General features: G+C 35.5%; 2 protein-coding genes across 5 annotated transcripts in view; one reads left to right on the top strand and one right to left on the bottom strand.

The window, feature by feature from the left end:
• The window catches only part of LOC116289897 (cGMP-dependent protein kinase 1), a 35191-nt gene extending 28456 nt beyond the window's left edge, over positions 1 to 6735 (top strand). For all 3 annotated transcript variants that reach the window (XM_031696838.2, XM_031696837.2, XM_031696839.2), the window contains 7 exons: positions 40 to 81; positions 455 to 553; positions 942 to 1006; positions 1400 to 1522; positions 1604 to 1666; positions 2728 to 2794; positions 3498 to 6735. In XM_031696838.2, coding sequence (XP_031552698.1) covers positions 40 to 81; positions 455 to 553; positions 942 to 1006; positions 1400 to 1522; positions 1604 to 1666; positions 2728 to 2794; positions 3498 to 3593 — 555 coding nt within the window. In that variant the 3' untranslated portion in view covers positions 3594 to 6735. The remainder of the gene's footprint in view (positions 1 to 39; positions 82 to 454; positions 554 to 941; positions 1007 to 1399; positions 1523 to 1603; positions 1667 to 2727; positions 2795 to 3497) is intronic.
• On the bottom strand, positions 3855 to 22506 carry LOC116289914 (staphylococcal nuclease domain-containing protein 1). 2 transcript variants are annotated; one of them, XR_016120004.1, is made up of 32 exons: positions 22369 to 22506; positions 22058 to 22207; positions 21042 to 21168; positions 20252 to 20336; positions 19929 to 20007; positions 19731 to 19806; positions 19378 to 19469; positions 18745 to 18795; positions 18490 to 18547; positions 18358 to 18398; positions 18039 to 18145; positions 17758 to 17848; positions 17241 to 17332; positions 16278 to 16299; positions 15778 to 15882; positions 14620 to 14886; positions 13876 to 13944; positions 13645 to 13717; positions 13437 to 13558; positions 13176 to 13268; positions 11908 to 12003; positions 11330 to 11404; positions 10983 to 11040; positions 10556 to 10679; positions 9866 to 9932; positions 9437 to 9489; positions 8907 to 8961; positions 8261 to 8308; positions 7770 to 7814; positions 7505 to 7654; positions 6158 to 7180; positions 3855 to 5562 (listed from the first exon to the last, which is right to left on the bottom strand). XR_016120004.1 is itself a non-coding variant. In XM_089031472.1 (31 exons), the coding sequence occupies exons 1-31, from the start codon at positions 22411 to 22413 to the stop codon at positions 7112 to 7114; spliced, it is 2685 nt and encodes an 894-aa protein (XP_088887598.1). In that variant the 5' UTR covers positions 22414 to 22506; the 3' UTR covers positions 3855 to 7111. The 2 variants fall into 2 exon arrangements, 1 of the variants encoding a protein (XP_088887598.1); XM_089031472.1 differs by having other exon boundaries at positions 3855 to 7180.
• Between the last annotated feature and the right edge of the window lie 195 nt (positions 22507 to 22701).

Here is a 22701-nt window from a genome sequence, read left to right as displayed (position 1 = left end):
ATATAAATCACTTTTTTTTTTCATGTTTTATTTTTGTAGCCAGAGAACCTTCTTCTAGATAGCAATGGTTATTGTAAATTGGTAAGTCTCCTTGAAATTATAATTATGAAGTAGTCCAATATTTCATTCAATATATTTTTGCCCTTCCAACATACGAACACTGCCATCAGATCTAAGTCATTTGATATGATACTTGTATGACTTTGAAGATTTCTTTTACTTAAGAAATAAAACAGCATTTTTAATGCTCTGTTTAGTAACAAGCAACAGTTTCCAACTAATCAGATTGCATTTAGAAATGTGACTTCTCTTATTCAGTGCTCCATGTTAATGGTATTTAAATCTAAGGCCACAAGTCTAGACTAAATGTGCATATTAGCTAATGCAACCTACATGTGGCCATAAGTTCTTATAACAAATCATTGATTTTTATAATTTATGATTGCAAATTTAGGTTGACTTCGGATTTGCTAAGAAAATTGGTTTTGGACGCAAGACGTGGACGTTTTGTGGCACACCTGAATATGTAGCACCAGAGATTATCCTTAACAAGGTAATAACACTGTATACTTTCACTATTGATTCTACCTAATGTTAATAGTCGAATGGTAAAAATGTCCTTCATTTGAATGTTTTAAATGTTCAATGAATTTGCATACCTCTGTGCACAGGCATTCTTGTAAAACTGACACATTTTATTGCGAAGTTGGCTGGTGTTACCAAATAAGGCATGCAAAAGCTTGTTTGACAATGCAAAGCTTGTGCATAGAGGTATGCAAGTACATTCATACAAGGTCATACTTTTAGATGTTGTGCTGTAAATTTGATTGATGGAAGCAAAAAACCAAGACGACTTGAATTACATAGCTCATAATCATAACAATGGGTATATTGTGTACCAGTATGTCATAATAATATGTGTTAACATTTGTGCACAATAGGGTCATGACTTATCGGCAGACTATTGGTCTCTAGGTATTTTAATGTATGAACTTCTTACAGGAAGGTATGTATGGTTTCTTATTTTTAAATTTGCGACGGAGCCCAATACCGAATATATTTTCTTCCCACAAAATATTGTCTTCTCAAAAATATAAGAGACTATTTAGTGAATCAGGATACTCTTCATTAGAAATATAAGCTAGCTATTGCAAAACCATTTAAAGGAAATCTAGGGTGGCATAGCGGCAGTTCGCTGTCACTACTGGGGTCTCGGATTACCTAAGCATGTACATATATTACAGAAAGTATCTGGTACTTTTGCTTCCATTACTTTCACTACCATTCATGGTACTACACCATGTCCAAGTCTGTTCGCTACCAAAAGGAATTTCAAACCAATAGCGTAAAAAAAATTACTTAAATATAATCTAAATTAAGTGTGTATTTTTCTCTGCAGTCCTCCATTCACAGGATCAGATCCTATGAAGACGTACAACATCATTTTGAAAGGCATAGATATGATTGATTTCCCACGCAAGATAACGCGCAATGCACATGCACTTATCAAGAAGCTCTGTCGGTGAGTACTTGTGAGTACTTCTATATTCAAGTCTAACATTATGCTAACAGAGATTACTCACTTTGTTCTTTCCTGCCGCAGTGATAATCCTGTTGAACGGCTTGGATATCAGAAGGGTGGATTGAAGGACATCATGAAACACAAGTAAGAAAAATTATTGATATATAATAATAATTGTTAATAATTATTATTTATTATCTGCAATCAATCAATCAATCAATCAACCTTTATTAATGTGTCAATGTATTTAGTCTCAAAGACTAATTGGGGACACAAATAAATCATCAATAAATATATCTATACAATTACGGGGGGAAAAAAAAGAGAAATTAAGCTAAAATTGAATCTACTAATAATTTCTAAAAGCTATATTAATAATAAAATATAATTGAAAAAAACCTAGAAAAATATATAAAAATCTAAATGTAAAAATTATATATGATGTATTCATGTTAAAAATAAATCTAATGTTCTAATCTAGCTATGAATTACAAATTATGCATGAGTCACAGTTGTTGTTAATTAAGTCTGCAAGATTTTTACTCAGTTTTCATATGATAATTAAAGAACAAGACTAAAACTATCCTTTTTTATGCATATTATTGCAGGAGCGTTGTCATATAAAAATAGCAATATTAGGAATTGATTATTTTTTGAGCAAAACAGGAGTAATTATTTCACCTTTTCGAAGGTATAGGATGACATTTTTGATATCAACCTGTTGATATATACTAAAACAGTTATGCTCATCAATCTAAGGGGCTTTAGAATCAAACTATTTAAATTATAATACCCTCGAAAATTACATGATTCTGATTGGACAAGAGGAGTACAATTAAATCCCAAATTGTACTCTGTAGAGTCCCAATTAAGTCGCTCAGTTTTGTTGAGTGTATTATAAACAAAAAATCACACAATCTTCTCATACAATTCAGAATATATAGATACTTGTGATGTTTGAAAGTTCTCAAATTGGACTCACCTAAAAGGGTCGTCCAATTTTGAAAATTTTCTAAACATCACTTGTACCTATAAATTCCAAATTGTACTCGAGATCGTGCGATTTCTATACAAATATTTATAATTCATTCCTATTTGTTATTCATTATTTGTTATTTTCATATGACAACGCCCCTACAAATGGGTGTATATTTATCCATACATCTTTTTTGAATAGATTTTCACTGTATTCTTTGTACTTTCAGGTGGTTTGATGGTTTCAACTGGGAAGGTCTAAGGCAAAGAAAGTTACAGCCCCCAATTATACCAAAGGTTTGTTGTGTTCTGTCCTTCAGAAATAGACTTCTTTATCTTGGGTACTATATGTTTTCACATTTCAGACCACGTGCCATTCTCTTGAGAATAAGATTCTTTGTTTGAGTTGTATCCCTATTCACGTGTCTTCTCATTCGCAACCGTTAAACAAAGAAATGATACTCTAGGGAATGAAATAATGGTTTGAAATGGGAAAACATTAAGCCCAGGGTAAAAAGATTTATTGAACTAGAATTACCAAGAACGTTTTCCTGAAAGATTGAAAGGGCCAACTTTCAATGAATCCACACATTGGGCCGGGAAGCTGGTTAGATGATAGTCTTTGATTGGTCCAGAGTCAGGCTGTACTAACAGTTCACAGTTGACGTCCAAAAATAGATGCTTGAATAACCAGATGTCCTTGTTGTGATCCAGAACCATGCAATGTTTTTGCTTGAAAAGACATTCCATTTTCATTTAACATAGCCACTGTTCAACCTCATAGAGGCATTGCCCTAGCATGTGATGGCAGCCATGACATGAGGCAGGAACAATTGAATCTGGTCTAATCTGGGTTACATGAGAAAGGATAATTCTGGAAGGGGGAAGAATACTCTATTGTTATGACTCCTGTCATGGTTATCCTGTCATCACATGATGGTGCAAAGCCTCTGTTACCAACTAGCTCATAATAAGTTTTCCCGTTCCTATTCTGTCATAGATCAAATCAGCCACAGATGCATCCAACTTTGATGATTACCCTCCAGATGACGATGTTCCCCCAGATGATGCCACTGGATGGGATAGGGATTTTTAATCTTGTCATTTACTAGGGTGCACGTACAGGGGAGGGATGCATAGAAGAGAATACAACAATATCAAGACTTCAACTCCACAACAACATGAGAGATATCTAATCTACATTGTGAAAGTGTGACATTAAGAACAGTGAAATAAGATGTGACATGGATACAACTGACCACACAGGAAGGTGTGACATAGAGAAGCCGGGAAGGCGTGACACTGGGGATACTTTTTAGGCAAGGAAGAGTAAAGTGCATTAAGAACAGGAACACAGTTGTGATAATAAATATTGGACTTTATTATGAAGCTGGCAATGATGAAAATGATACCTGTTTACACAGAAATCAGAATATCACAATACCAACAATTCTATCTTAAGACATTACTTAAAGCCTCCGGTAGGTGCAGTTACGAACCACTGTTTAGTCGCTGCTTACCTCAGTTTTAGAGAAGTTGTGAGCTGCACTCTGAAATTCGATTTTCCGTAGCTGTCAATCAAAAATTATTAGTTAGTACCTTTATATTTATGATCGGTGGCAGTGGAAAATCAATTTCACAACAGGAAAAATGTCGGAGTTTGCAAAACATCAAAAACTGCAGTAAAACACACAAAAAGCAAAACATCTTTGAAAAAACTTTGAACCAGCAATTATTATTATTATTATTATTTATCCTTCAATTAATCAATAATATGTACTGAAGTCTCAGTACAATTGCCACATTTATTTCCCCTTATATAAAGGCAACTTTTTCGTTTTACGTTGAAGATTTACCATGTTTTTCTATTTTGTCTGCCATACTGAAAAAAACCAAGGCTCTTGATGATACAAGGTCAAGGCCTTGTTACATTTCAATATGGCTGCCTTAGTCATGAAGTAAATAATTTGATTTAGGTATAGTTCTTGCCCAGTGAACAACAGATCTAGCTAGCTCGTGGTTTAACTGTATCATTATTATGAGAAAAGCAATCTTTGATTCAGAAAGTTTCTTAGCTCAGTTTAGGAACTTTTCCTTTTTATAGGGGAGGGGGTGGTAAGGTTGACTACGAAAAAATGTAACCCCACCCATCCCTCTCTCAGTAAAAAAATAAACGGTTCCATATATCCTAAAGTGCCTGCTAAGAGAATTTTTAAAAGCAGGTTTATTCCATCTTTCATGCCTCAAGTTAATGTAATTTACATTTTTTAAAGTTATTATTCATTTAAGAGGTAACACGATAAATTCCAATTCAATTTGTGTTAGTCATACCCTGAATTTGATCAGCCCAAAGGTTGTTTCAGGGTTCAATCGGTGAGTTGGCCATACCCTGACTTTGATCAGCCTAACTGTTGTCTCAGGGCTCTATCTGTGAGTTAGCCTTGCCCTGACTTAGATCAGCCCAGAGGTTGCTTCAGGGTTCAATCTGTGAGTTAGCCATGCCCTGACCTAGATCAGCCCAGAGGTTGCTTCAGGGTTCAATCTGTGAATTAGCCATGCCCTGACCTAGATCAGCCCAGAGGTTGCTTCAGGGTTCAATCTGTGAGTTAGCTGTGCTCGAATTAGATCAGGCCAAAGGATGTTTCAGGGTTGGATTTCGTAGTTAGCCATGCCTTAACTTAAGATTTTTCAATATTTTTACTAACGTCTACACAAGACAATAGTTTTTCTTCAGAGCCTACCTCATATTGGATATATTTTTATTAGTTATTTTAGGCAAAGCATGAAGGATGCAAACTCTTGATATAAAATACGTCTAAAAACACTGTATCAATCAATACTATTTCTCTTACTATAGAATCCTTTAAATTCCTTTCATTCAAACCACAAGGTCCTGCTGAAAATAATAGTATTTTATCTGTAAATAGAAAAACTTTTAAGTTCTACTGTCATAATTTCATGATAAACTGTGAAATAAATAGAAACCTTCTAATACTTCTATCAATATTCTTTTTACTTATTTGCCTATAATCCATGCTTTTTGCCCGAAAATGGCCCAAAATGACCTATTTTGCATCCTTCATAAATAATGCATATTTTTTTAAGAGGTTTGAAAATGGGCCAAAATCGGTCAAAACCATGGGCTATAGTCCATGCTTTTTGCCCGAAAATGGCCCAAAATGACCTATTTTGCATCCTTCATACATAATGCATATTTTTGCAAAAGGTGTGAAAATGACCCAAAATTGATCAAAACCATGGGCTATAGTCCATGCTTTTTCATCAAAAATGGCCGAAAATGACTTATTTTGCATCCTTCATAAATAATGCATATTTTTGCAAAAGGTGTGAAAATGGCCCAAAATTGATCAAAAGCATGGGCTATAGTCCATGCTTTTTCATCAAAAATGGCCCAAAATGACCTATTTTGCATTCTTCATAAATAATGCATATTTTTCCAAAAGGTGTGAAAATGGGCCAAAATTGATCAAAAACATGGGCTATAGTCCATGCTTTTTGCCCGAAAATGGCCCAAAATGACCTATTTTGCATCCTTCATAAATAATGCATATTTTTCCAAAAGGTGTGAAAATGACTCAAAATTGATCAAAACCATGGGCTATAGTCCATGCTTTTTGCCCGAAAATGGCCCAAAATGACCTATTTTGCATCCTTCATACATAATGCATATTTTTCCAAAAGGTGTGAAAATGGGCCAAAATCGATCAAAACCATGGGCTATAGTCCATGCTTTTTGCTCGAAAATGGCCTAAAATGACCTATTTTGCATCCTTCATAAATAATGCATATTTTTGCAAAAGGTGTGAAAATGACCCAAAAGTGATCAAAACCATGGGCTATAGTCCATGCTTTCTGCTCGAAAATGGCCCAAAATAACCTATTTTGCATCCTTCATACATATTGCATATTTCTCCAAAAGGTGTGAAAATGGGCAAAAATGGATCAAAACCATGGGCTATAGTCCATGCTTTTTGCCCGAAAATGGCCAAAAATGACCTATTTTGCATCCTTCATAAATAATGCATATTTTTGGAAAAGGTGTGAAAATGGGCCAAAATCGGTCAAAACCATGGGCTATAGTCCATGCTTTTTGCCTGAAAAGGGCCATTCTTTTTATGTTGAAAGGAAAAGTAGTTCAGAAAATTTCTAAGTTTTATTTTTATTTCTGATATGACCCATAAAAAATGTGTAATAAAATATAGATCGTTGCAGATTTAGACATGATGTTAGTACGCTTTTAATACTTTCTAAGTTGAAGGTGACATAATTTTGATTTTTATAGCAAGTCAAAATGATATCACACAATGGATAATTATTTTCTATAATATTTAAATATTTATTTTGTTTTTTCCCACAAATAATAATTATTTGTTATTAGTAGGATTCGAATACCGAGTAGAGTATTGAAAGCTTTATAAAATGACGCAATTCGATACTTTCATTTCTGTATCAGTTTTAGTTATCTTTGAACAAGGTATTATTCTTGTCCAAGATGAAAATATTGGCAGACAGAGTATTGGGTCAGTAATATGTGTAGGTTTAATACACAATATTTAATAGCTAGTTTTTATGGTCATCTATTTGATCTGTTGCTTAATTGTTTGGGTATCCAAATTCACGAGCATCATCATCAGTAAAGTCACCATAACGCCAGAGATTCAGCTGGAGAGAAAAAAGTGTTTCAGAAATGAGAAAGGGAAAGAAAATGGGAAAGAAAATGGGAGAGTAATAAGAATGGAAGAAACAGGGGAGAATATGAAATATATACTGGGCTTTGAAGTGCATGGGAGCAACTGAAAAGGAAAGGAAAGAATAAATGGGATGGAAAAATAGGAGCATAGTATAAGTATGAAAAGGGATGAAAAGTGGGAAACATAAATGGGAATGGAAGTGAATGACAACAAGAGAAAGCATGATGGAAAAAATATTAGCTGAGTAATGAGATAAAATAGAATAGAATGGAAGTGAAAAAAATATTATATTTACCCTAGCTTTACGAGCTGTTTCTTGCGCATTCTGGTACTCTGCCATTAGCTTCTGTAATCTCTTCTCTTTGCGCTTCTCTGCAAGAACAAGACCTTCAGCTACTAAGGCCTTTCCAACATCAACAGTGTCAGCCATCAATGTTACAAACTCCTGCAAACAGAATAGCACACGTCAGGTTAAATGAAACTTGTACACTACACATTCTGATTGGCTACGCTACTACTGGGGCTATTAAAAAATTCACAATTAAAAAATATAAGCTAACCTGTCCTTGAGACTTGTATTCAACATTTAATGAGAATTGTTGATTCTGTTGATGAAATTACAAATTAGTTGAGCTCACAGTTAAGCTAATCAGTGGAATGAATGGGAGGGTGGGGCAAGGGGTGAGGGGTAAGGGGTGTTCCAGTTTGACATGAATGGATCTATAGATGGCTTATATTCATGGGATCCCTGTGGATTTTGTGGTAACTCTTGTGCCTCTCGTTCCCTCAATGCTAGGACTCTTGCTGTATGTGAAGTATTGTGAGACCATATCGTGAGCCCAAGATCTTAATATAATAAGGGTGCTTTACTATTGGTACTTTTCAAAAACACAAGATTTCGCATCAGATTCAAGGAAAATGCAAGTCTATGAGATGACTCTAGCACTGACTCTAGCACTCAAGCACTGAGACCATTAGTTTCATGAATGAGGTCTACTCACTTCTATTACTGTTGTTTAAAAAAATATTTCCTGGTTAATAAAGCACTTACCACAACCCTCTTCTGGAACTCTCTATTACTGTCAATTGCTTGATCAGGCTGTATAGAAAAAACACATTAACATTTATACAAAAAAGAGTTACAAAAAGGCTGCAACTGCTGGGTTTCAATAGACATCATTTACTGTCTTGAATTTCTTGTCATAATGTTCATCAGCTGAATCACAAGTTTTTAAGGCTGCATTCATAATGTACGGCAGAGTGGGGGGAGGGGGGGGGGGGGGGGGGGGGGGGGAGGTGAAAATTTAAAATGTCCAGAATAATTCTTAACACCCCCCTTAAAGTCATGCAAAAAAATACGATCCCCCCTAAGCAAGGCATGTAACTTCTTCCACAAATTGTGCATCCCCCCCATTTTTCTGATAAAAATTTCCCCCCTCAATTTCAGCTGCCCCCCTCTGCCATACATTATGAACGCAGCCTAATAGAGTTCTTTCTGGTTGACAACACATGGTGGCCAGTGTTTGACCACTTTTGAAGTATTTTATCAGCTGATTGTAACCCAACAAATAGTGGCAGATTTAGTGCAGCAAAATCCCAATTTCTTTATTTAGGAGACGAATACTTCCACATTTCAGCTTACCATATTAACTTTATAATGTTAACCATTAGTTAATATTAATTCTATCTCTACTCACATCTTTTGGTAGCTGAATAAAAGCCATGAAATACTCTTTAGCTTGTGGCTTAAGACTAAAAATTAAAAAATACAATAATTAAAAAAGTCATGAAAAAATTGCAGAAGTCCAAGATATTATGATTCTGGCATAACAGTTTAAGCTGGGAAATAAACTGTGGGTGAGGCCTTATGCCACTCAGGGTCCTGCAAGAACTGATGATGGTGATAATGACTAGACTCTTTTACCTTGAGCACAATGTTTTTCTATTTCAGACCAGATGTCATTCCCTAGAGTATCATTTCTTTGTTTAACAGTTGCACATGAGAAGACACATAAATATGGATACAACTCAAACAAGGAATCTTATTCTCAGGTGAATGACACATGGTCTGAAATGGGAAAATATTACATCTGCACCGTAATAAGGTAAAGAGGTCAACTCCTTGGGAGAACTTAAATACTATGGTGTTTTTGGAGCACAAAATGAAAAAGAAAAGGTAAAATGGAAAAGAAAATGTAGTGTTTTAATGCCGCTACAACACACTTACCCATGGAAGGCTGGAGGAAGAGGGCAGAGCTTGGTGGATGGTACAGTCTCTCTCTAAAAAGAAAGGTTCTCTATCAGAATAATGATGATGATAATAATAATAATAATAATAATAATAATAATAACTTAATTGAGTTTTTCCCGAAATACAATCGTAAATCTCGCTACGTATAAGTAATTTACTATTGGCTACTTGAATCGAATACAAAATGTGACAAATAATAATAATAATAATAATAATAATAATAATGTAAACTTTATGATGTTTTCCAAATTCCATAATAATAATAATAATAGTAATAACAACAACTTTATCTAACGAGGTTAAACACATTACGCTTAAAGACTGATAAACTTGTGGACCTCTAAACTTGTGAATACTTGAAAAAAACAATTTATTTCCATTTATTCCCATTCATTTTTTACTCACATTTCCATAATCAACATAGAACACAGTGATATCTTTTCCTTTAATTGAGTCAATTCTGGCTCGATACCTGATGAACAGAAAGAGATTTGATTCAATACGAGAAACAAACCATCAAGTAAATGAATAAGCAGTGTTGATGACTATGTTATTTTGTCACAAAAGCTAGATATTATGCAATAAATGATGATGATAGTGATGATGGTAAAGAAGATGATGATAATGATGATGGTAATGATGATGATAATGGTGGTAATAATGTTAATGGTGATGATGATGATGATGATAATGATGATGGTGATGATGATGATAATGATTATGGTGGTAATAATGTTAATGGTGATGATGATGTAGATAATGATGACGAGGATTAGGCGTGATGATGACAATGATAATGATTATGGTGGTGATAGTGTTAATGGCGATGATAATGATGTAGATAATGATGATGAGGATTAAGGTGCTGATGATGACTATTGTAATAATGATGACAACGATGATGTTTGCTGATAATGGTAATGATAATAGAGATGGTGATAACGATAATGTTGATGGTGAGATGATGATAATGATGATGATGACAATGATGATTATAATGATGATGGTCATAATAATGACAGTGATAATAACAATGATTATGATGATGACAATGATGATAATGATAACAATTGCATTTATCAAGGGAATCCTTACCAACTGTCATCCACAAACTGAGCTGCACACAGATCTCCTTTTTTTGGTGTATAGGATCCTGGTAATGGTGGGTTACTACTTAGCTCAGTATGAAGATCTGTCATCAGTTGCTCTAGCTGTGGTCCTAAGTAATGCAAAATGAAGAGTCATTAGGGAGAGACAATTAGATAAATGTGGGGAGGGGGGGGGGGGGGGGGTAGCAGGAATTTATGTTGCATGATAATTATTTTTCGTATCAACCTCTCCATGCATTTTTTTGTGTGTTCCAACCATCAAAAAGGTGAAGGCTCTGGTAACACACAAACCAGTAGACCCAGATTCCGGGGGGGGAACTCCCCTTTATTCGCTATATGGGTAATCAAATTTCAGAGCCTTGGACTTTTCATTAGAAAGCTGAGAAGGCCTAGGGTACGAGAATGTAACATACCTGTCTCAACATGTTGAGCATAAAAACTTAAATTTTCTTTTGGTTCTGTGACATAAACCTGCAAAATATAAAGGTAACTTAAGTAAAAAAAAAAGCAAAGCTTATTTATTTATTTTGTTTTTCCAGCGAGGACAGGAATGTCACAACAGCACAGCCAATTACTGTGGGGCCTGTAGTATTAGTATGGACACTGAAGATGGTTGTCACCAGTGTCTTCAGTGTGTCTTTTACATCCTCATTATACAGGGTTATATAGTGAAGACAGACAGGGTCTACGGTTTTAAGTCCTTGTCCATGAAGACTTGAAGGTCTAACCATTTGCAGATGAAATTACAAAGACATTCTACCTTCTTGTAGTTGCATTTTCTTTCTGTTTCTTCAACAACTATAACAGCCTTTGGTTCTTCATAATTTGCCCACATCTGTGAATGATTCACACACACCATTAAAGCATTAGAAAATAATCAATCCACTAATAAACCTTTCCTGAATTTGCTTGACTGATCAGGAAACAAAGGTTTCAAGTCAAGGTTAAACTTGATGGACAAAAGAATCCAGTTTGGTCTTGACTTGAAACCTTTGTTTGGTGGTCCTCCAAGTGAATTCGGGAAAGGTTTATTGATTTCCATAAGATTGGCACAAGCAATCATAAATAGTTACACACACAACCATAGCTCACCATTTGAATTCCCAATAGCTCATTGGTTAGAGCATTTGTAGGGCTTAAAATAACGGCTAGTAAGTCTTCTTGGCGGACATTGTCTAATGTCCGGCCGTTATTTTAAGCTCTGATCTGACTAGATTATGATAGATGTGTTCAAACCCCAATTTCTTTCCGATTTTATTTCTCTGTGTTTCTTTTTGCCAATTCTTTAATTACTGATCATTGACTATTTGAAAAAATGTTATGTAGATATTGGCTTACTTTCAACTTCTGACTCTTGGCTGTTTCTTCAGCATACGTTAATTTGTGATAAAAGTTTGATCTTTCTGCTGTGAAGTGTACCGACGACAGACCAGCCTGGAAAAGATATGATATAAATAAATAAGGACAATCCTTTGGGAACACATTCATCAACTTCATTATGAACCACAAACAACATCATTCTTTGTCATTGACATGATAATTATTGTTATTACCAACACTATCATCACTATCATCATCACTACTATCATTACCATCACCATCACCACCACCTCCAACACCATCATCATAATCATAATCATCACCACCACCATTATTACCAACAACATCAACATCATCATCAACATCATCACCACCATCATCATCACCACTATTATTACCATCAACATCATCACCACCATCATCATCACCACTATTATTACCATCAACATCATCACCACCATCATCATCACCACCATTATTATCATTAACATCACCACCATCATCATCACCACTATTATTATCATCAACATCATCACCACCATCATCACCACCATTATCATCATTACCACCACCATCATTATCTTTATCATCATTTTCATCATCATCAACATCATCATCATCATCACCATCAATCATCATCATCATCACTACCATAATTGTCATCATCATCAACATCATCATCATCATCACCATCAATCATCATCATCATCACTACCATAATTGTCATCATCATCAACATCATCATCATCATCAACATCAATCATCATCATCATCACTACCATAATTTTCATCATCATCAACATCATCATCACCATCAATCATCATCACTACCATAATTGTCATCATCATTAACATCACCACCATCATCATCACCACTATTATTATCATCAACATCATCACCACCACCATCATCACCACCATTACTATCATCATTACCACCACCATCATTATCTTTATCATCATTTTCATCATCATCAACATCATCATCACCATCAATCATCATCATCACTACCATAATTGTCATCATCATCAACATCATCATCATCATCACTACCATAATTGTCATCATCATCATCATCATCAATCATCATTATCATCACTACCATAATTGTCATCATCATCATCATCATCAATCATCATCATCATCACTACCATAATTGTCATCATCATCATCATCATCATCACTACCATAATTGTCATCATCATCATCATCATCAATCATCATCATCATCATCACTACCATAATTGTCATCATCATCATTCTAATTAACACTTGAGTCTCTTACCTCAACAAGTGATACTGATAGATTCTTGTCCTCAAAAAACATCCATCCAATAAAATTACCAGCTTTGTCAATGCTCTCAACTTCTACTTCAACCTGATTAAAAAATAATAGAAAATAAAATTTAAAAAAAGAAGGCATATACAGTGTAGTGTGATATTATTCTAAGCATAGTCTTCACAGGACAATCATATTTTTAATGACTCTATTGATTTCAAATCAGGATCAACATAGGTTTAATTTGTACCAATATAGTAAACCTACCTCTCTCTGTAATACCATTTCCTTGGTGAACTGCAGAGCCTCGTCTCCGAAGGGATCACCTTCAACAGCATTGATTACTCCCTGACCTGTGTTGATTCTTGCGGCACGTGGACAGCTTATACCTGTACAAGAATCAATACTGTCAACCACTTCTAACTACTCTTAAATAAATGATTATAACAACCAGAATATTTAAAAGAATTCTTACCTGCCAGTAAGAAGGTAGTCAAGCAAGTCTCTTTTGGTAGATAGATTCTTAATCTTGAACCACTGGCGACAAACTGTGAGAAACAAGAGCAATGATCAGTCCATCAATAGTTAATAAGACAGTCATTCATTCAGTCAGTCAGCTGTAGGAAGGTTGGTTAGTTGTCAGTCAATAAGCCAACCAACAGGCCTGATGGCTGCCCAAAAGGTTGAATAATGTTAAAGTCTTTACCTCAACAATAGCAGAAGATCGTCCAGCACGCTGAAGGAATGGTAAAAACTGTCTGGCTTTAGCATAGTCCTGAGAGAAAAACACATGCATACATAGCTATTAGTAATGAGTATATTATTACAGTGTACAAAGTCAGCTATGCCTAGTGACTTTTCTTTCTTTCAAGGATTAACAGCTCTGCATATTCAACCAGAATTAAACACACATAGACCCCTTGCACTGAGTCCCGAGAGGAATTGTTCTGGAGGAAAAAACAATAGATGCTTTTTTGCATAAGAAAAGATTCTCATACATGGCCACCAAACGCGGTTGGGACTAGGGACAATTGCATGGAAGTGAGGTCAGAAAGGCCTCATTAGTAAACAAAGGCTACTCAGAACAATCTTTTGTGTCAAAGTCATTCATCTCACCAATTCGAGTTATTTTAAGCATCTCTTGAAGTAAGAGTGAAAAGCCTTTCTGACCTAGCTTCCATGCAATTGTCCCTAGTCCCTAGGCGGCCATTTATGAGAAAGGTGTATTGTTTTGTCCCCCAGAACAATCCCTCTAGGATATCAATGCAATAATTGGTCTATACACCATTGTTAATAATAATCATTCCTTAATAAATTATTATTGTACGTTTTACTTCTAGCATGGCAAGAGCACTGTGTTCTGTTCTCTAGTGGAGCAGAGTTTTGAAGCAATCATGTAACAAGCTCACTATAACAAAAAATATGAAAATATTACAGACTGCTGACTTACTCCTGATAAATCTGCAACTCTGTGGATTGGTGGTTCTTTCTTGTTATGCATCCCTTTGCTGTTCTTAATGGCTCTGGTTTCTGCAACTAATAACTCATCATAAAGTGACGATCTTTGATCATCGTCCTGTCTGTGACGCAAGACTGTAGCAAAGCCTTTGCTGATGAGTGCCTCGGCAACATTGACTCCTCCACTGGTTATAGTTGCGAATGTTCTTTCTGGGAAACCGTCGTTTGCTGGCTTAATATAATCAATCTTAATGCTAACCTATAATGGTAATAAAGTTTAAAAAGATAACAAGTGAGTGGAGAAAATAGTCTTTTTGAAAATGTTTTTAGAAACTCAAAACAAAGGAGTTACTAAATGGATAAAATAATAAGAAATTATTGAATAGACAAGTGAATGAATGAACGAATGAACAAAAAGACAAAATACTGTAAATTAATGAAGGACTTTGATTGCTATCAACCAGAGAATATTCTATTGCTTGGTATCAATCAGCTGAATGAATCTCATGAATCTCATTACCAGCCTATGATGACAGGCAAACACTGCCCATCATGTGCTATCAACCAGAGAATATTCTATTGCTTGGTATCAATCAGCTGAATGAATCTCATGAATCTCATTACCAGCCTATGATGACAGGCAAACACTGCCCATCATGTGCTATCAACCAGAGAATATTCTATTGCTTGGTATCAATCAGCTGAATGAATCTCATGAATCTCATTACCAGCCTATGATGACAGGCAAACACTGCCCATCATGTGCTATCAACCAGAGAGTATTCTATTGCTTGGTATCAATCAGATGAACAAATCTCATGAATCTCATTACCAGCCTACAATGGCAGGCAAACACTGCCCATCATGTGCTATCAACCAGAGAGTATTCTATTGCTTGGTATCAATCAGATGAATGAATCTCATGAATCTCATTACCAGCCTACAATGGCAGGCAAACACTGCCCGTCATGTGCTATCAACCAGAGAATATTCTATTGCCTGGCATCAATTAGCGGAATAAATCTCATTACCAGCCTCAGTCAGTGAAGGGTAAACATTGCAATCCATATTCAATGATCCATGTACATGCCATTCTGTTGGCAAAAACGCACAAGACCAGATATGATAGTCATCTATTGATTGCCATTACCTTCTTGCCTATGATCTTTTTTCGTAGGAATTCTCTAGCTTCGAACATGAAAGGCACGTCATATAAAGGCCTCATTCTCTTGCCATCTTTCGCTGGGATTATCTCCTGAAGATAAAATTAAATAAGATTAATAAAATTAATATAAAAATTAAAATAAAATTAATATAAATTAATAAAATTAATATTAAAATAAAAATATAATTAACAAAATTAATATCAATTATTAAAATAAAAATAAAATTGATTAAAATTAATAAAATTAATATCAATATTAAAATATAATTAATATAAATTAATAAAATTAATATTAAAATATAATTAATATAAATTAATAAAATTAATATTAAAATTAAAATATAATTAATATAAATTAATAAGATTAATAAAATTAAATCTGATTAGTTTCTTAATTGAAAAAGTCAATCAACTTTCATTGAGTGTCTGCAATACAAAACCATTAATTGACATCCTGAAAAATCATTGTTTAGTTTATACTGCACCTCGTCTTCTTTGGGTTGTGCCCTGGAGATAAAAAAAACAACAAAAGCTTGGTGAACAAAAGGTAATATGCAGTTTTATATCTTACAGTTGTATCAACTAGTTGTAAACATCTTTAACAGTTTTTTTCCTAGAGCACTACTGAAAATTGCTCACCATCATCACCATCATTATCAGCATCACTATCATCACCACCATCATCATCATCCACACCATCAACACCATCATCACCATTACCATCATCACCATCATCATCACCATCATCATTACCATCATCATTACCATCATCCACACCATCATCATCTTCATCATCATTACCATCATCATCATCATCATCATCACCATCATCATTACCATCATCATCATCACCACCATCATCCACACCATCATCATTACCATCATCATCATCTTCATTATCACCATCACCATCCTCATCATCATCATCATCACCATCATTATCCTCATTACCATCATCACCATCATCATTACCATCATCATCATCATCATCTTCATCATCATCATCACCATCCTTATCACCATCACCATCATCATCCTCATTACCATCATCACCACCATCATCATTACCATCATCATCATCTTCATCATCATTACCATCATCATCATCATCATCACCATCATCATCATCATCACCATCCTTATCACCATCACCATCATCATCACCATCCTTATCACCATCCTTATCACCATCACCATCATCATAACCATCACCATAACCATCATAATCCTCATTACTATCATCATCATCATCATAACAATCATCAACCTTATGTGTATTTACCTACCCCCTTATATGTCTCGTAGGTAACCCTACCCCGCCTCCCCATATTGCTAATTCTTAATGTATGAATGACAAGTTAATTATACCTTGGTGGTCTCATAGGTAGCCCTACCCCACCTCCCCCATATTGCTAATTCTTAATGTATGAATGACAAGTTAATCATACCTTGGTGGTCGTAGACTTGAAAGATGAAGCTTCATATCTTTTCCACTTGGGTGTTTGATAACCATGGCGTCAGCATTCACAATTTCTAACACCTTTTAGAACAACATATCATTAATAACTAGTTTTGGGATCAATACACAGGGATTAAAGAATAATGGGTGAATGGACAATAATAGACAGAATGAAAAGTAAATGCATAAATGGATGGATGGGATGAGTGAAATGGGTGGAAGAATGAATAGATGGAATAAATGGGATGGATAGCCTAAATGGGTGTCTTGGCTGATTGATGGATGGGGTCGCCTGGATGGGGTCACCAGGATGGGTGGGATGATTGGGTGGGTAGATGGAGGATTGGACAATATGGTATAATAGATTAATAAATTAATGAATTATTGGATGAATAAAAAAATGAATTCATGAATGAATTCAAGAACGCAAGAATGAATAGGCGGGTAAATAAATGAACAAATGGATGAATGAACGAGTGAACAAACAAACAATGGACACTCCCCACCTTTCCTGTGAATTCTCTATCTTTGATCTCTATAGCATTGGTGCTTGGAGTATAATCTTTCCAAATTCTGAGCCTTTTTTCTTTAGCAAACCTGAAACAAACAAAAACGTCTCATTTTTATGTCGTTGTCTGGGATATTCATGAAAGCGCTTGTGCATCTCAGAAATCGTCTATTCTATTCATTCTCTATTCATTAACTAATGGCTATCCATTTTGTTGGATAAGTTAATCATACTACTGATTGAAGTGCAAATTAATACATGAAGTGAGTGGTTCCTTACTTCTCTGCAGCCCTGAGCTTTTCACGACCATTAGTTAGCACTGCCATACTCCAGTCAACGCAGCGACCAAAGCCTTCACGTAGTAGCAGCTCAGCTATATTACCAGCCTATAATGTACAATTTAAAAAATTAAATTATATTGATACCTGAAATTAACTCCCATATCGAACCCTGAAACAACCTCTGGGCTGATCTAAGTCAGGGCACAGCTTACTCTCAGATTGAACCCTGAAACAACCTCTTGGCTGATCAAAGTCAGGGCACAGCTTATTCTCAGATCAAACCCTGAAACAACCCCTGGGCATATTACAATACTTACTGGATGTATGATACTACCAAGGAAGTTCTGGTTTGATATACCTAAAAAGATAAGTCATACATTATTGTTTGTATTCGTTTATCAACATTCAAAGAGTATTTTTGTAGGAAGAAAGTTAAAGCTTCAGGCTACCTTCTAGGACAACTTTCACTTCTCTCTGTAGAAGCCTGCTTTCTGTGAAAAATTTGGCCTGTAATGTAAACCACACACATTATAATAAGCAAACAAGCCAAATTGATCTATAACCTTCACAGTTTTTCTGTGAACTGGAAAACTAAAGAGGATATAAGATGACCATGACTTGGAGGTTACTCCAGCATATTCTGGAAAGGGCTATTAGTCTCAACCATGTCTGTAATTGTTCTTTATGAGAGGGTCATTATTTACCTCGTCGGCATAAGGTTCAGGGGTTTCACCTTCTCTCTTGACCATTGGACACTACAAAACAATATAATTATGTTTGAATTTGATGACAAGTAACAAAGGGAGGGGATTGAGGGAGGGGATGGAGGTAGGGGGTTGGGGGAAGGGTGGGGAATGAGATGTTATGGAGGAGGAGAAGGAGGAGAGAGGAGGGAAAAGTAGTAGAGCATAGGAGGAAGAAGTGGGGAAAAGGAGGGAGTAAGAAGGTGGATGGAGGGAGGGTCGAGAAAAAAGTGGTACAGAAGAGGAGAAGGGGCAGATAGGAGGGAGAAGTGGTAGAGCAGAGGCAGAAGAAGTTGGAGAAAGGAGTATGGGAAAGAAGGTGGATGGAAGGAGGCAGAAGAGGGGAGGAAGGAAGGTGGGAGAGTGAAGGAAGGAAGAGGGAGCAAATAGGTGTTAGGGAGAGGGAGGATGAATTTGGGGTGAGAGAGGAGACAAAACAGATGAAAGGGGGAGGAGAGAGAGACAAGGTAGCAGGAAGGAGGGGGAAGAAGGAGTAAGGAAAAGTGTTCAAGATCTGCTGGAACCCCCAAGGATCACTTCAAAAATGTTTTCATGGTACTTATACTGTTGTTTAATCACTATTCTACGACTTACCTTAATACCAGTTAACATGATTGTCAAATGATGGAAAGATGGTAGAAGGAAAACCCTGACTGTACATCCATCCCGTACATGTTCCACAATAGCTAATAAATAAATCAATAGCTTCTATTGTAACAAAAAGTTAAGTATTATTCTTGTATCCTCACATGACTGATGCTTTCTGCACCATCAAACTATAAAGGCCAGTCACTGCAAAATATCTGCCCATAATTGGAGCTTTTCTGGTCAAATCTTTTCCTTGCTGATTGTCTTATAATGTTGAGTCAGAAACAAGGTATGACCTGATGCTAAAACTAAAAGAATATGAACTACTAACATTTAAAAAAAAATACCACAACACCTACCAGAAATCTCCTTGCCTGAGTGTGTTTCCAGGAAATGCCTTGGTTTGTCGACAGTCCAGGTTATCTCTCTGATGTGCTGAAATAAATGATAATGGTGATAATGGTGAGGTGCTAAAGGCTGTAGCTAGTGAGCTCTCTGCAGGAAGCAGAGTATGAATTCCACACTATTGTTCTAAATACTGTATATTGAATGAGTACCTCATTTGCATTACTGCCCCATTTTCCTTTATTCTGAGTCTTGGCCAGCTCTTCTAAGTCAATCAGCTTTGTCTGTCCACTGGAAATTAGAAGTATCAACAAAAATGGCTTAGATTGTGACTTAGAAACACTACTTGAACAGATTCAAAAGGGGGTTTGTAACAACCAATCTAGCACAAAGCATGATTGGAGAGTGGTTACTCTCTTTCACTGATGTATTTCAAACTTTCAACTTAAAATCCACTTTATGGGCACTTGATCAAACCATCAAACTCTAGATATCTATCAATTCACATGAAGATCAATCTTATTATATTACTTACTCAGATGGCTTGATTCCTCCTCTTCGAACATCTACCAATCCTTCAGCAACAATAGATTCTGTGACGTTTTCAAAGTCTTCTGATCCTGAAATAATTCAATAGAGGGAAACACTTAAAACCCTGTTTATTAGTCAACTTAAATTTAGGGTACTTCTGAGCACTGCATTATTATGTGAACTATTTTTGGACTCGGCTTAAATCCAATAAAGTGTCTTGATTTTCGAATGAAATGAAAAACACAGGTAAACTAGAGAAATTCCTTGAAGGAGGAGAATCTTGACTCCTATATTGTGACACATCTCAATCTTAAAGCTAAAAATAATGACCGATCAATGGACAATATCTGGGCCAAAATTGACACTGTCTTGTCTGGTTTAACAGCTCTTAGGCCAGTCCTCTTTAACGGTCACATTGACCAGTTCAATCCAATAGCGCTAGTCTTCATGTCTGGCTATTGAGTTGCCATCTTTTTTATATCCCTTTATCTGGGAACAAACCAAGCCTTCTGTGTTGTATATTGTACACTTGTGATGTTACCAGCATCAGAGATCACAGATTTGGAGCAAGGACAGGGCTTAAAATAACAGCCAGAAATTGGACAATGTCTGGTCAGAACTGGGACTTGTCTGAGCAAATCTTTTCCTTGCCGGTCATTTTGACCAGTAATGCTTAGCCAGGAATAAGTTATGACTAAGCTAAAACTAATTTGGCCAGTGATCACGACCTGTGACCGATCAGCCGTTATTATAAGCCCTGAAGGAAACATGTTAATTCAAGATCATAAAATTACCTGGTTTTCTGAGATAAATACAACCATATTCTCTGCCAGTTCCTGGGACCTGGTACTCCACAGCGAACAAGACTTCTTTGCCAATTAGTCTTGTTCTGAGGTATTCCCTTGCTTCCCATGCAAATGGCTGCAACAAAATACACAAATATGTTAGTCTTTGGGACCCCCTAATAGAGCCGGTCAATAGCAAGTCTGGGGATTTAGGAAGTAATGGATATATAATGGGATAAACAGTGCTACTTGTTATTGAAAATTATTGAAATTAAAATAATAACAAGAAAAATATAGAACACGTCAACGAAAGTTTGTTTATTACACTGTAGTATATCTTACACCCTTAATATTATATTCTTTACAATCATAATTATATCCTTTGAGAATACATCAGAGATATGAAATTCGTGAAAATGTTGTTTGGGAAGTGCGAAATGCACGTGGATCTTTTTGAAAGAAAAAAGCACAACAGAACAAGAGTACAAAAGATCAGAATCACTTCTTAAAAAATGAATAAAACTATCCTTAAGATACTTAAAATAAAACGTAGATTTTCCATATTTAGGGAACAATATCCCGATATTGCCAGCAGCGTCACAAACTACACTAAATACACATTTATAGTTTATTATTTGAGTGTATTTAAATCAAATTATTACATTAAAAAAATGTTAGAATAACCACAAAAAAATCAAAAGGGAGACCCTTTTTAGGTTTTTGAAAGAATATGTTAATAAATATTAAGAACGGGTTTAAGGTTTTCGATAAAAAGTGGTCAGCTAGTCTGGCCGTAGTAAGATTTCTACTTTTACGTTACCTCATGTGATTGGCTAATTGTTTTACAGTGTAAAGAATCAAAAAAGATTTCCTTTTAAAAGATACTACTATGACTTCAAACTAAAAAATAAATCCACGTCTAACGATAAGATTAATAGTTCATATGACACTATGAAAAAAAGATCTAAGAAATTTTTGGATTTTTTTTTTCTCAGGAGAAAGTTTTTCTACGTGTACTTTATTACCTCATCTCTCGTGTCTTGGCTTCCTTCAATGTTAGGATTTGCTCTTCTAGCGAGTTTTGGAGCTGTTATATTGGAAAGACAAAGCTGTCTCTCTGGAGGAGGGCCTCCTCGAGGTTGTCCTCGTATAATAACACTATCTCCTGAAAGAATCTGAGAATGAAGCAAAAACTAGGTGAACATGAACAACACTGAGTTCAAATAAAAGTTAGAAGCCGGTTTGAGTTTGGTTTCATAAAAGTGAGACTGAGTGACCGTGATTTGGGAAAAAAATATTCTCAGTCGAGGTGTGGGTTGAATTAAGGTAGTTTTACCTGTTTGACGATTCCTCGGATCATTTGTGGGGCTGGTTGAGCCATTTTTTGGGGAAGAATTTCGAGTTAAACTCACTAGAAAAACGAGACCAAAAGAAAAGAGAACTTATCTTCTCAGCTGATGCCATATATGGAAATACATGACGTCACGTCCTACTAAACTTAGGAACACGTCCACAAAATACCACAGCATTCCCAACAAAATGACAAAATTTTTAAAACAAATCTCAAAGAAATATATGATATATTGACCTCATTACAATTTATTATTGCGTAAAGAAATAATAAATGCATCCTTGCTTTTTTGTGATATTAGGAATAAAAAATTTATCC

Source organism: Actinia tenebrosa, unplaced genomic scaffold (assembly GCF_029948245.1).
Source record: "Actinia tenebrosa isolate PJP-AT-01 unplaced genomic scaffold, QUT_ActTen_1.0 PGA_scaffold16__25_contigs__length_10494907, whole genome shotgun sequence".
In the NCBI taxonomy this organism is placed as follows: Eukaryota; Metazoa; Cnidaria; class Anthozoa; order Actiniaria; family Actiniidae; genus Actinia; species Actinia tenebrosa.
This window is presented reverse-complemented; position numbering and strand designations above follow the sequence as displayed.